This window comes from Leiobunum rupestre, chromosome 3 (genome assembly GCF_980474605.1).
Source record: "Leiobunum rupestre chromosome 3, qqLeiRupe1.1.hap1, whole genome shotgun sequence".
NCBI classification, from domain to species: Eukaryota; Metazoa; Arthropoda; class Arachnida; order Opiliones; family Sclerosomatidae; genus Leiobunum; species Leiobunum rupestre.
Genome location: NC_143386.1, coordinates 45,570,811 through 45,583,609, shown reverse-complemented (window position 1 = coordinate 45,583,609; position 12,799 = coordinate 45,570,811). Strand labels below are relative to the sequence as shown.

Here is a 12,799-nt window from a genome sequence, read left to right as displayed (position 1 = left end):
TAATATTTCACATAGATCACTTTATTTCGCGGATTATATTTCTGGCGGAGACCGAAATATCCCCACCTTTGGAAGTGGTTGAAGCTAACCGTGACTTGGAGTATAGGGTACGGGGTCTCTATTACCTTTGGTGAAAACCAGCCTTTAAGCCAAGATATATTTTTGCTCTCTTAACGGATGACATAGCTGACTTGATATGAGTATGGATTGTAATTAGTATAGTCATGAATCTATTTAACCCATGAATATTCAGCTGGTCACCTCCGGCAACGCGTGGGGCGGAGCCAATTTATAGTGTCGTAGTGGAAGTAGAACTCAGCTGTTTATAAGCAGGCGAAGCGTTAGTTCCTAAAATGGCACGTTATGGAGCGAAGATGGTAAAAATTCCTTTTTGCAGTTGTTATCAATAATCTATTTAATTAAATATATTCATTATTTATTTAATAGTATTATTAGAATAGAAGATCATTTGTTACTTAATAATAATGTAAGGCTTAGCTTTTCAGAGATAGTTTGATTGTTTAAATTGTTAAAAATCTCACAGGCACTCGATAGAAAGGTTTTCAAAAGATCGGAATTACATTCCTTTATTTTGTATTTTTATTCTAGAAATATTTATAAATTTAAATCTTATTTTTAAACAAAATAACTCGAATCATTCGTCAAAAGCATTTCGTGGTTTTTCGGCTCTCGTGAACTATCTTGCGCTAAAATGACATCATTTTCGGATTCGTTCTTATTGGCTTACAAAGTAAACCCCTCGTGTGGCACGTAAATAGGCTCCGCCCCACGAGTATACCGTTAAATAGTTCCATGGTATTTTGTCTGTCCTGGCCAATCTTGTAACAGGGCAGCCGGATGGATATACTTCATTCATTGTTACCGCTTTCGCTACGCAATGGGAAGAGCACAGAAAGAGATATGATATTTTACTGGAACCTTCATCGCGTTTGTTTTGAGTTTATTAGATACTAGCCTTGGTACCCGGCTTCGCCCGTTAGTTCTTTAAAATATGTGATGTAAAACGTATGTTATAACTTGAACTTAATTGAGTAATGAACATGGATCTTGAGCGTATTCGTGCATATTTCGTGGACCTCCATTATATGAAGAAGACAGGATTACTAATTTACCGTGATTAACGGCGTTTTTATCGTTGGCAATTGCATCTTTCAGATGAATGTATTCTTCAACTCGAAGCTTCGTCTGGTTCAGGCGAATAAACAGTAATCGCTCTGATTCTATCTTTGCATACATATCCACCAAATACTGATGTAAAAGTTGTCGGTAATTTAGTACGCGATTCTCCCATGGTCGCACCATCAGACGATAGGAGTAAAACGACATCGCTGATACCATTTTATTAGTTGAATATTTCGTTCCTGGTTGTACTTAATTTATATGGATAGAATATCCGTGTCCTACGCGTGGAAAAATCAGCGGATATGCGTTTTAACTCGTTACTCCGCATAGTTAAAACAATATATCTTTTTTCAAATTCATTACACGCTATGACAATGGTCCTCTGAAGCGGAGCAATGATGTCCTTGTCTGTTCCAGGAAAAAACCCGATGGATTTGATATATTCCACCGATGAGCTTTTTCGTCATAATTAATGACGTCGTAACTTAAGTTGCTGAACGCTTTTATTAAGTCATCGGTGTTTTTTAAAATGCCGTAGCTTTTATAGTAGTGTGACGTCAGAAATGACGTCAGTCATCGGAAAAACCGATTCTTCCAGCCGATGACTTCTGTGAGTAACCGATGACTATCGTGACGTCAAATAGCCCCCGACGCGTTCATAGCAAAAGAGCCCTGAAAATAATACTACCAAAAGAGCCCTTAACTTGCGCACAATTTCGGAAAATAATACTTTCGGAAAACTTACCAAAGGAAAGGGAGTTTGTAGCGGGGACGCGACCTGTAGCCGGCAATTTCGGAAAAAGAGACTTTTGGAAGCCGGGGGAGGAAGAAATTTTGGACCGGCGACGTGACCTTCAGCCGGCGGGGGTAAGCGGACCTTTAGCCGGCGGGCGGGGAGACAGGCGAGAAAATAAAGCTCGAAAGCTCGACAAACAGACAGACAAACTTCTGGAAATATAGTTGAGCGGACCTCTCTTAGCAGCGAGTTCAATGGGAAAGTTTTGTCCGTCTTTCCGTCCGTCCGTTAATAAGTTTCAAAGGAGGGGGGGGGGGGACGCAAGATAAAGAGGCATGGTATGAGCCACGGGTTGCGAGAGAGAGAGAGAGAGAGAGAGCGAGAGGGTAGAGGGCGGGCGCTCGGCGGGGATAGGTGCGAGTTGTACGGGAACGTTTTGTAGAGAAGTGGAGGGGGATGGGGGCTCTGATAATTCGCAGAAATTTCGCAATATCTCGAAAACAGTAATTGATGAGGGGAATCCCTTCGAGGGTTTTTTTAATTGAGAGATAGGGAAACTGGCAATGGTACTATAGGCGAGTATTTAAACGAGTTGCCACTTTGTGTGCTTGTTAATTTTCCAACATACTCTGGTCCGTCGTTATACAACAATCTGATACCGATCCCACCAGTCACCGTTTCGTTTAAAAAGCTGGCGGCCACTTCTACTCGTAAGCAATTCCCACTGCAACTTGCTTACGCAATCAGAATTCATCGCTCTCAGGGCTTAACACTTGAGCAAGCAGTTGTTGATCTCGGACCCAACGAATTCGCTCTCGGCATGGCATACGTTGCCGTTTCGCGCGTAAAAACATTGGACGGCATAATTTTCGATCCCGGATTTAACGTAGAACGACTTTTGAAAGTCAATAGTAAGACCGGGCTAGCTTTCAAAAAAAAAAGAACGGGAGAGGCTGAAACTACTATGATATGTATGTCATAAAAATAATAGTTATTACCTTAATTTCTTTAAATGTGTGTTCAATATTTGAATTATTTATATTGTCGCTAGCTCGTTCCGCTCAGGTTTTTGTCAAAAATACCCGTTGGGGTTTTGTGACGCCCTAGTATAGATAAGGGTCGAGCGCGAACGCAAGACCCCACTAACAAAATTGTACGTGCCGCAAGTCACATTTTGCGACGAGTGGTAAGAGCGAGGGGCAGGATCACTCCGCGTAATCGGTGTACAGAGCCGTACCTTTGACTGTACCAATGGGATTATGCGTAATCTTTGAAGTCCCTGCCTTTGGCAGTGCTAATCTAAGCGTAATCCGGTGTACAGATTTTCTAAGAGTGGTTAGCCCCTCGGGTAAGAGTCAGTTGTTGGACAGACGCACATGAGAGTCCTGCACGCGAACTTTGCCCTCCCTTTCCTTTTATAGTTTTTGTTTACGAGAGAAAATCTACGCAGCTGCTCGCGAGTTAATTACTAAACGAAGTGTATGGCAATTTAATCTTTTGAGTAATAAACTTAGTTCTTTATTGTTAAAACTTTGGCAATTCTTATTTCGAATATATAACCTGTTACGATCCATTATTAACAGGTTATGGGTCCAGTACGCGTAAACTGCGCGTTATAAACCGATGCCCTTCGAAGTCCATCAAAAATCAACTACCAGAAGAGCTGTGGACTGGACAGCCTACATCACTAGACAACGTACGAGCCTTTGGATATCATGTTTGGACGGTCAAAGGAAAACTTGTCAAACGGACGAAACTGGATCCAAAGGCGGAAGAAACCGTCCTCATAGGATATCCTGAAAGAGTTAAAGGATACAAATTATGGAACTACAAAACAGATAACATATTCGTTAGCCATGACGTCGTTTTTGATGAACTCACCTATCCTTTGAAAAACGACACCAAAATACCTCCTTTGACTACTGCTGAAAATAAAAATATCCAAGATCCACACAATAGCTCTCTCAATTATAGAAGTCAAATTGACCGAAGTAAAAGGTATTTCTATAATATCACTAATTTGTTTTATAAAGTTACCATCTACGTCAAAGAACAAAGCTTAGCTAATATTAGTCTTCGAGCTTAGGAAATATAGCGCCATCTACCTTAATATCCGCGAGCGGCAGAGTGAACTTGATCAACGATTGCTTGGGAAAAGTGATGGATGCTGAATTAATTAACTTCTACGAAAGTGAAACAGTGGTCGTGGCAACACTCTTGATGGGCGGGAAAGGGTTGACGAATGGCTGTTGTGCCCACTGGGCAGTTAACGTAAACGGGTGTGCTGGGCGTAATTTTGAACATCGAAGTTAAATACTGCTTGAAGTTGAACTTGGAAACGCTGATAAAGATAGAACCGACTGAAGTCGAATGGCTGGTACTGTAACTGCCCAAGAAAAGTGCAGAAAATCAGAGTACTTGACGAAGTACCTTAATTTACCAAAGCGAGTGTGCAATACTATCATCGTACACATCATAACGAGATGCGTTGGCTCCTGCACCGCGTACCAATTTCAGAAGACACATGTCCTGATCATTCCGAAGGAGAAATTGCAACGCTGTTTCGGCAGTTGATGCTGCACCTGGGGATCCTACTGGTGATCGACCAGATAATCGTTCATCAGTAATTGGACACCAAAGTATCACTGCGATCAAGCTGCATAGCAAAGCAGTTAAAGCTCGCATATTAAATTGCAGAAACAGGGAGTAGAAGTAGTTTGAAGAGTGAAACTGAATTGTAATAATTTGCGTTCGTTGCCGTTGCGTTGAAAAATAATTTTTTGAATTTCCTTTGATTGCTGAATAAAGATGGGCGTTAAAATTGTATTAATTCATTTATATCAACTTTTTTAATTATTCAATTTCAAACTTCATTCTTCGGCTCCCCTGTGGATTAACTAACTAGCGTTGCTTGAGTACATATCTCAACGCCAAATGTTGTTTTCTGAACCCAACAAAGCCATCACCATAGTTCCTCTGGTCTTATATTGGGGATTTCTTACATATCAATCGTGTCAAATTCAAGTAATTGTTTGGTCCTGGTCAACTGAATTAATTAATTCCACCAAGATTATCTAATTGCATTAGGTAGTTTGACTAGGGTGGGGCTTCATTCTTGCTACGATGATAACTGGCCGCGGCTCAAAGCGATTTTGTTCTTTCGCGAAGTTTGTGTTCGCATCTTTTCGAAGTGAAAAATGTGGCGCAAAATCGTACGCAACGTGATGACTCTGAAACAGCACAAATTTTGACCCTATTCGGCACAATTTCTACGATGTTATTATGCGCACTTCATTTAAAATTTTCAAACGGGAATTAGTTTATACTTATAAAGATTACCGGAGATTGTTCTTTGACTAAAAAATATTCAAGTTTAGATTTTGTCCCCTAATGTTGATCATTTTTACTTTTTCGTGAAGTAAAGATAGATAACCAGTGGCGCCGCCAGCAATAGGCACGAGTAGGCACGTGCCTACGTGGAAAACTAGAGGGGCCACAAATTTATTAAAAAAAGGGGGCCCTATTTTTTCATATTGGTAAATTTTATATAGCCGAATTAATAGAGAAATTGCTGAAAAATATCAAACTTGTGACTATCAACTAATGCACATATTTTATGGGTTTATATTTACTCGATTTAATAAGGATAATACCCATTGCATAATACCAGGGGGTAAGCGCGTAAGCAAAAACGCAAGGGGTGCTTTACGCGGCCGTCACTGCTCCTCCCGCTGAGGGGGAGTTACGCGCGTGCCTAGACGAAACACGAAATCGCACAGGTGCGACAGAGAGAAAAATAAACAAACAACAAGCTATCTTGTGACTAGATTTAAGGCTTGTATATAGTTCTCTTCGCTATATTTGGACGAATATTTTGAAATGACCGTTAGTGGCAGAGATGTAGACATGTAGTGTATTATTTCAAAGAAAAAAAAGGTGACTCACTTTCTCTTTTTGTTAACAGTCTGTTTTTAGGTTTGTAGAGCCTTTTTTAAAAATCCTTTACCATTTTCATATATCTTCATTTTCTAGTCCTGTTTTCGTACGATAAAGCAGCAATTTAGAACTCGCGATCATAGTTGAATTATATACGTATAAATATTTTAAAATAGTGTAGGATTAAATAAATTTTGAGACCTCATTTGAGACAACCTAGTTTAAAATGAGTTTGAGAAAAACCCCGTCTTGTTTCCAAAAAAGGAGAAAACGTAAAATGGAAGAGACTCTAATTAAGAGCCAGTCTGGATCTATTAAACAATATTTTGAGTCCACTATAATGACTAGCGATGCCGTTCAATCTCGTGATAGTTTCGAATGGGTAGGTAATAAGCCCTGAAATAGTTTTTTCCTGCTTCGTGGGTGCGTTTTTACAGCAGCCTACTTCCAGGCGGTAGTAGGTCAAACTTTGAAGCCCTCTAGCGCTCTTTAAACTCGTCGCAGAGAAACACGACAAAAACCTGCATACTTCTCAGCTCATCCCCTACAACTACCAGAAATGTATGTACTGACTATTGAATCACCCTGTATATAAGTTGACAAAGTAACTTTGTTAGTTATATTAGTAGTATAGTTTCAGAGTTATTAGTCTTTAGTCACATAATAATTTACAATGGCGAAACAGACCATTATTAAAAAAATGCATTAGGTAAATAGGTAGTGTCATACTTATGTTTATTATGTTACTTAAGGTTTAAGTAAATATATTAAAAATTAGTGGGCAAGAGGGGGCCCCAAATTGTAGTGCCTACGTGGGAAAAAATCCTGGCGGCGCCACTGTAGATAACCGAAGGAAAAACAAATAGGAGAGGATAGAAATGCTCTGTACGTTGCAATTGGGTAGTTAATAGCCAGGTTAAGCCACGCCTCGAAAACGTTTACTTGTAGCTGAGTATAGACTACGTTTACACTCCTGTAAGTTCCCCGTTCACGTTTGTTTGAGGCGTGGCTTAACCTGGCTATTAACTATCCATTATTTGAATAAACATTTTTTATTAACCAATCAGAGGAAATTAAAAAATATATTTTTACCATAACGTTAAAAACAAACATAAAATAATTTAGTATAAAAAGGGCGGTATTTTAAATTCTCAAATTAGTTTTACTTCTATAATTATTAAGCAGGTTTCGTCTCAGGACTACTAAACATGATGATTGTAATTGCGGTACTATGTGGCTTGATTCCAGCGTTACTTGGACGTCCAATTCCCGACGTCAGATTATCAGGTCGATCACCAGTAGAATCCCCTGCCGCATCGACTGCCGAAACAGCGTTGCAATTCCTTCTTCGCAATGACCAGGAGATGTGTCTTTTGAAACTGGTGTGCGGTGCAGGAGCCAACGTATCTCGGTATGGGGTTTACGCCGATAGTATCGCTAACTCTCTCGGGTAAGAAAATTCAGTCAAACTACACCAAGCAACTCAATTTTCTATAATGAAAGCTTAATTTTTGACAGTTACCAATACCAGCCATTCGACTTCAGCGTCGTCCGAAGCCCAAATCTCGCTGAGAAACTAGAAATGGTCGGTCGTGACGCCACCAACGATCGCGAGGAAGACTTGAGTGCTAAACCATCGGATGGTTCTATCATCATCCGTGCTCTCGCTTTCGACTCCAAGCGGGACTTCCCTTGGGCGGTCAAGGTTACGCCCAGCAAACCTGTTTACGTCAACAAACCGGTTAAGGTTTGGCGGCCAGCGCCATTCCACTGGCCTATCGTCAAACCATTCCCAGCCATCAAAGCGGTTGCTATGCCAACTATTCCACTTTCTAAAGCCGTAACTAGAGTGCAGAAGCCAACCTTATCCATCACCAAAGAAGTTCAAAAGACTGTTCAACATCTATTAACGCCTGTTCTCAAGGTGGACACCACTGCTCCAAATGAAAGGTTCCTTACCTCGGCTACAAACGGATTATTGACGTCGGATGACTTACGGTCAGAAAACGAATCTGTCTCAATCTCTGGCAACTCAACGGATCTCGGGAACGAGGGCACCGAAGAAACCCTGGTTGATGACGATCTCCGTGCAGACGATGACATCGTTTTAGTGAATAAAGATAGCACCGAAAGAGCTCCCGTGGAAGACTCCTCAGTTGCTCCGGACGTCTCTGAAGGTGAAGGAGGCAAGCAAGTAAACAAAGCTAACGAGGACAGTCGAGAAATAACTTCGGACAACGTAACCGAGGCTACGAATGTGGCACAACCATCTACAATTGTACGTGTAGAGTTCAATACTTCGATTTCGAGAAACGACGCTGGGGTGGAAGACATCGTCGAGCGATCTGGTTTCCCGGCGACGTACATCTTCAACAGAGCCTTTTCCTTGGGTCTCAGATCGGGTTCCGAAGCTTGCTTCAAAACATTTGGCGAATGTCCGATGAACGTCGATCGAATTGTCCGCTTCGGGTCCAATCTGTTCGTGTCTCCGGCTTCAACCTCTGACCAAAGTTAATTTAATTTTAGATGCTTTTACTGTAATGTAATGTGTTTGCATATATTTACATTTGTTATGACTAAATGACGAATAAATTTTATTTAAACGATCAATTCGTAGGTTTCGTAGTTAAATTGATGAGGCATTCTGTTCAACACTAAAAATTGCGCTAAAATCATCTTGTTCTGATGTTTCTTCTATTTAGGACCAAACCATAAGCTATGGCGATGTGTTTCTTCGCAAAAATGTGTACACCTGATTACTACTTCCAATGATTCCTCATGATATCAACTGGTTCCAAAATTATGATTATGATTATGGTGATAATCATAATTTTCACCTGATAAGACATCTGATAAATTGATAATTCTTCAGTTTTGTCTATAAATATTACAAGCTTTAATACCAGGCTTCGCCCGGGGTCTTAGTTTTAAAGAATTAGATCTGATTTGCAAGTAAGAAAGGTAAACGCTGTAGCAAAAACGGTAGTAAACGTCCAACTAAACCTCCCATTCTGCGAAGTCTCATCTTTCACACGAACTCCCCTTCTACGAACTTCACACTAATTCGTTAAAGCGTTTAAAGGTCGGGACGGGCGCAAAGAAATAAAGAGAGGAGGTAAGAGAAGGGCTGGAAGTCGAGAAAATAAATTGAAAGCCCAGACCAGCCGGAAAGTTCGATAAGGGAAGCAAAGAGGCGAAAGTCCAAAGTAAAATAAAAATAAAATTGTATAAAATTAATAACCGTGTCAGCTATATGTAATTAGGCGCGTATAGTTGGAAATCAGGCCCTGAACATGGAGTTCAAAGTTCTAGAGCTAACCGTTCTCGAGTTTTTAGGAACATGACATACAAATAAATAATTAAAAGGACAAACTTTAAGACTTATAGTTATAGATAAATAATAATTTATTTTTTGATGAATAAATTGTTATATATAATAACAACTCCTTTAAAAAATATAAAAATCATATTTGAAATCTAAGGCTTTCTGGTTTTCCAAACTCTGGGGGGGCATTGCCCACTGAGGGGCTAGTCACTCCGCGTAATCGGTGTACAAGTCTGTACCTTTCACTGTACTTATTAGATTACGCGTTATATTTCGAGGATGTACCTTTATCATTGTTAGGCACGCGTAATCGTTGTACAGGCCATCTGACAGTGCAGGTTAGCCCCTCGTTGCCCACTGACCCCCGGGATATTATTTAATTCCTAAAATTTCAGGAGTTCCGCGGATTTTGTTTCCGATAGCGAAGGTTTTCACGAAAACCAGCGGGAAAGTTTCGTGAAATTACTTGGTCACACTGCCGAAAGTTCTCAGCTAATCAGAAACTGGTTTGAAGGGGGTGCATTCTGCGACGATCGCCTCTCCTATTTCGACCAAGAGATAACAAGTCTGCCCAGACGGAATATTAGTTTCACATCGACGCAAAGTATCAAAGGTTAAATAGTTGAGCTACCTTCGATGTCTTACGACGTGCAATAATAATCCAATATAATTTTTTATAACGTCGAAAAATATTCCTATTATAACATTTTAATCCTATTCTAACATATCGAAAAAAAAATTCTTATTCAAACTTCCCGCCACCCGCCAATTATAATCCTATTCTAGCATATCGAAAGAAATTTTCTAATTCAAACTTCCCGCCAAACTAATACTATTACATTTTTAATTATTGATATAGCTTAGAAAATAAGTAATTATAATTAATATCGAAAGAAATTGTCTAATTCAAACCTCCCGCCAAACTAATCCTATTACATTTAGAATTATTTTTCTTTTAATTATTGATATAGCTTAGAAAATAAATAATTATAATTAATATCGAAAGAAATTGTCTAATTCAAACTTCCCGTCAAACTAATCCTATTACATTTTGAATAATTTTTCTTTTTGAGCGTAGCTCTCTTTGCAGCGAGTTCTATGGTAAAGTTTTGTCCGTCCGTCCCTTAGTAAGTAAGTTTCAAAGGCCGTCCGTCCGTTAGTTAGTTTCGAAAGAGGGGGGCGCAAGAGAAATTGGATTGGTATGAGCCACGGGTTGCGAGAGAGAGAGAGAGAGGGTAGGGGGCGCTAGACGGGAATATGAGCGAGTTGTATGGAAACGTTTTGTAGAGAAGTGGAGGGGGATGGTAGGGGCGCTAGAGGGGGTGTCAGAAGCGTTAGCAGAAGAGAGACAGAGAGAGAGCTGGTGAAAATTTTGTCCGTTCGCGCTCCGAGAGGATCCTAGAGAAAAGGGGTAGATAGGTAAAGACTACAGGCCCACGAGGGGTCGGAGTGTGCAATAACTGGTGGCTTTACCGGGGAGTCGGGGTCCAGCTCTTGTAACCCAGCACGGGCGGTGGCGCACTGGGAGATGTTAGCTCCGTCCAAATGGTCCTATCTCCACCTCCGGTGTGGGCTGGTAACTGGGCTTCGGCCCAGGCTAACGGAGAGGGGCTGGGCAAACTGGCCGTCTCGGCGGATTGAGTAGCCTGCTGTGGGGCTGCGGGCCTCCGTATGAGGGCACGGCGGACCCATCTCCCGGCCTTTTGGGGTCCCACCGGGATATCCGGTGCCAGATTTGCCGGGTTATGCGGACTGCTTTAGGAGCTCCTTCCAAAGGGCCTGGCTCTCTACCTTTCTAGGTGGGGTGTCGGCTGGCGTTGCCAGAGCATCCGCTCTTATTCCCACTGCTCTGTGCGAAGTAGCGCGTTGGTCGGCCCATGTTGAGCGGCTTGCGTCGAAGGTGCGGCCATCAGTAGTAGGGTTCTGCTACCCATGCTGGTTTTGTCACCTGTACGGGCGTGTGGACGCTGGCGTAGGGCATTTGATGATGGACCTCCGGTGGTGTGGTTTCAATCTTACCGGTACACCGCGCTATAAATCTGATGCATGTCCAGGTAAAGACTACGTAAAACCATTTCGAATTTTTAGATTTTTATTCTACACATTTATTTATACTCTTATTTTAACTTATAAAACTTCAATGGGTATACCACCACTGCCAGTTTCCTCCACCTCAACTCCTCCTCTCCATAATTTCATCACGGTTTCCCCAGGCATTAAAGTTAACGGTATCAAACTGGCCAATTTGTCGAATTCGTCGTCACTGTCGACGTTAAACTCCAGGTCGTCCGAAAGGTTTCTCCTTTTAGAATAACGTTATTTAATAAAATAAATCCATATTTTAGAAATTAATTAACGGGAAAAATAGTTACTTTGCTGGAGGGGCGGCTGCTTTTTGACGGGCGTTTTGTGGGCCGGAGAGATATTGAAATCAACGGCTGCCTTTTTGACGGGTGTTTTGTAAGCCGTCGACTGAGTAGGAAAGCGGGTTTATTTGGTGGTTGTAAGCGGTCGCGCACCAGAATTGCAAAGGGAACGTCTAAGAATATATTAGAAACGGAAGGCATAAGGTTATGTATTTGTACCCCGCCGTTCCGCTGGGCACTACGGCGGCACACAAGACAAAGAGCTGAGGGCCCACCCGTAGAGGGAGTTCTTACTGGGGTGGAGTGCCTCGAAACACACAACTAGCTGAGAGCCCACCTTTAGAGGGAAGTCTTACTGGGGTGGAGTGCCTCGAAACACACAACTAGCGGAGAGCCCACCCGTAGAGGGAGATCTTACTGGGGTGGAGTGCCTCGAAACACACAACTAGCTGAGAGCCCACCCGTAGAGGGAGGTCTTACTGGGGTGGAGTGCCTCGAAACACACAACTAGCTGAGCCCCCCCCCGTAGAGGGAGGTCTTACTGGGGTGGAGTGCCTCGAAACACACAACTAGCTGAGAGCCCACCCGTAGAGGGAGGTCTTACTGGGGTGGAGTGCCTCGAAACACACAACTAGCTGAGAGCCCACCCGTAGAGGGAGGTCTTACTGGGGTGGAGTAACTCGAAACACACAACTAGCTGAGAGCCCACCCGTAGAGGGAGGTCTTACTGGGGTGGAGTGCCTCGAAACACACAACTAGCTGAGGGCCCACCCGTAGAGGGAGGTCTTACTGGGGTGGAGTGCCTCGAAACACACAACTAGCTGAGGGCCCACCCATAGAGGAAGGTCTTACTGGGGTGGAGTGCCTCGAAACACACAACTAGCTGAGGGCCCACCCGTAGAGGGAGGTCTTACTGGGGTGGAGTGCCTCGAAACACACAACTAGCTGAGGGCCCACCCGTAGAGGGAGGTCTTACTGGGGTGGAGTGCCTCGAAACACACAACTAGCTGAGGGCCCACCCATAGAGGAAGGTCTTACTGGGGTGGAGTGCCTCGAAACACACAACTAGCTGAGGGCCCACCCATAGAGGGAGGTCTTACTGGGGTGGAGTGCCTCGAAACACACAACTAGCTGAGAGCCCACCCGTAGAGGGAGGTCTTACTGGGGTGGAGTGCCTCGAAACACACAACTAGCTGAGGGCCCACCCGTATAGGGAGGTCTTACTGGGGTGGAGTGCCTCAAAACACACAACTAGCTGAGAGCCCACCTTTAGAGGGAAGTCTTACTGGGGTG

The 12,799-nt window shown here is 42.6% G+C and overlaps 1 protein-coding gene across 1 annotated transcript; it reads left to right on the top strand.

Moving 5' to 3' along the window:
• The first annotated feature begins 6,974 nt into the window (after nt 1–6,974).
• On the top strand, nt 6,975–8,425 carry LOC149951926 (uncharacterized). Its single transcript, XM_090168380.1, has 2 exons — nt 6,975–7,265; nt 7,334–8,425. The coding sequence occupies exons 1-2, from the start codon at nt 7,024–7,026 to the stop codon at nt 8,328–8,330; spliced, it is 1,239 nt and encodes a 412-aa protein (XP_090024506.1). The 5' UTR covers nt 6,975–7,023; the 3' UTR covers nt 8,331–8,425.
• Nucleotides 8,426–12,799: the final 4,374 nt, after the last annotated feature.

Excerpts from the sequence above, each read along its gene's own strand:
- LOC149951926 (XM_090168380.1), top strand. The coding sequence starts at position 7,024 with ATGATGATTGTAATTGCGGTACTATGTGGCTTGATTCCAGCGTTACTT. Across the intron at positions 7,266-7,333 it reads AGTATCGCTAACTCTCTCGG|TTACCAATACCAGCCATTCG; the intron begins GTAAGAAAATTC and ends AATTTTTGACAG.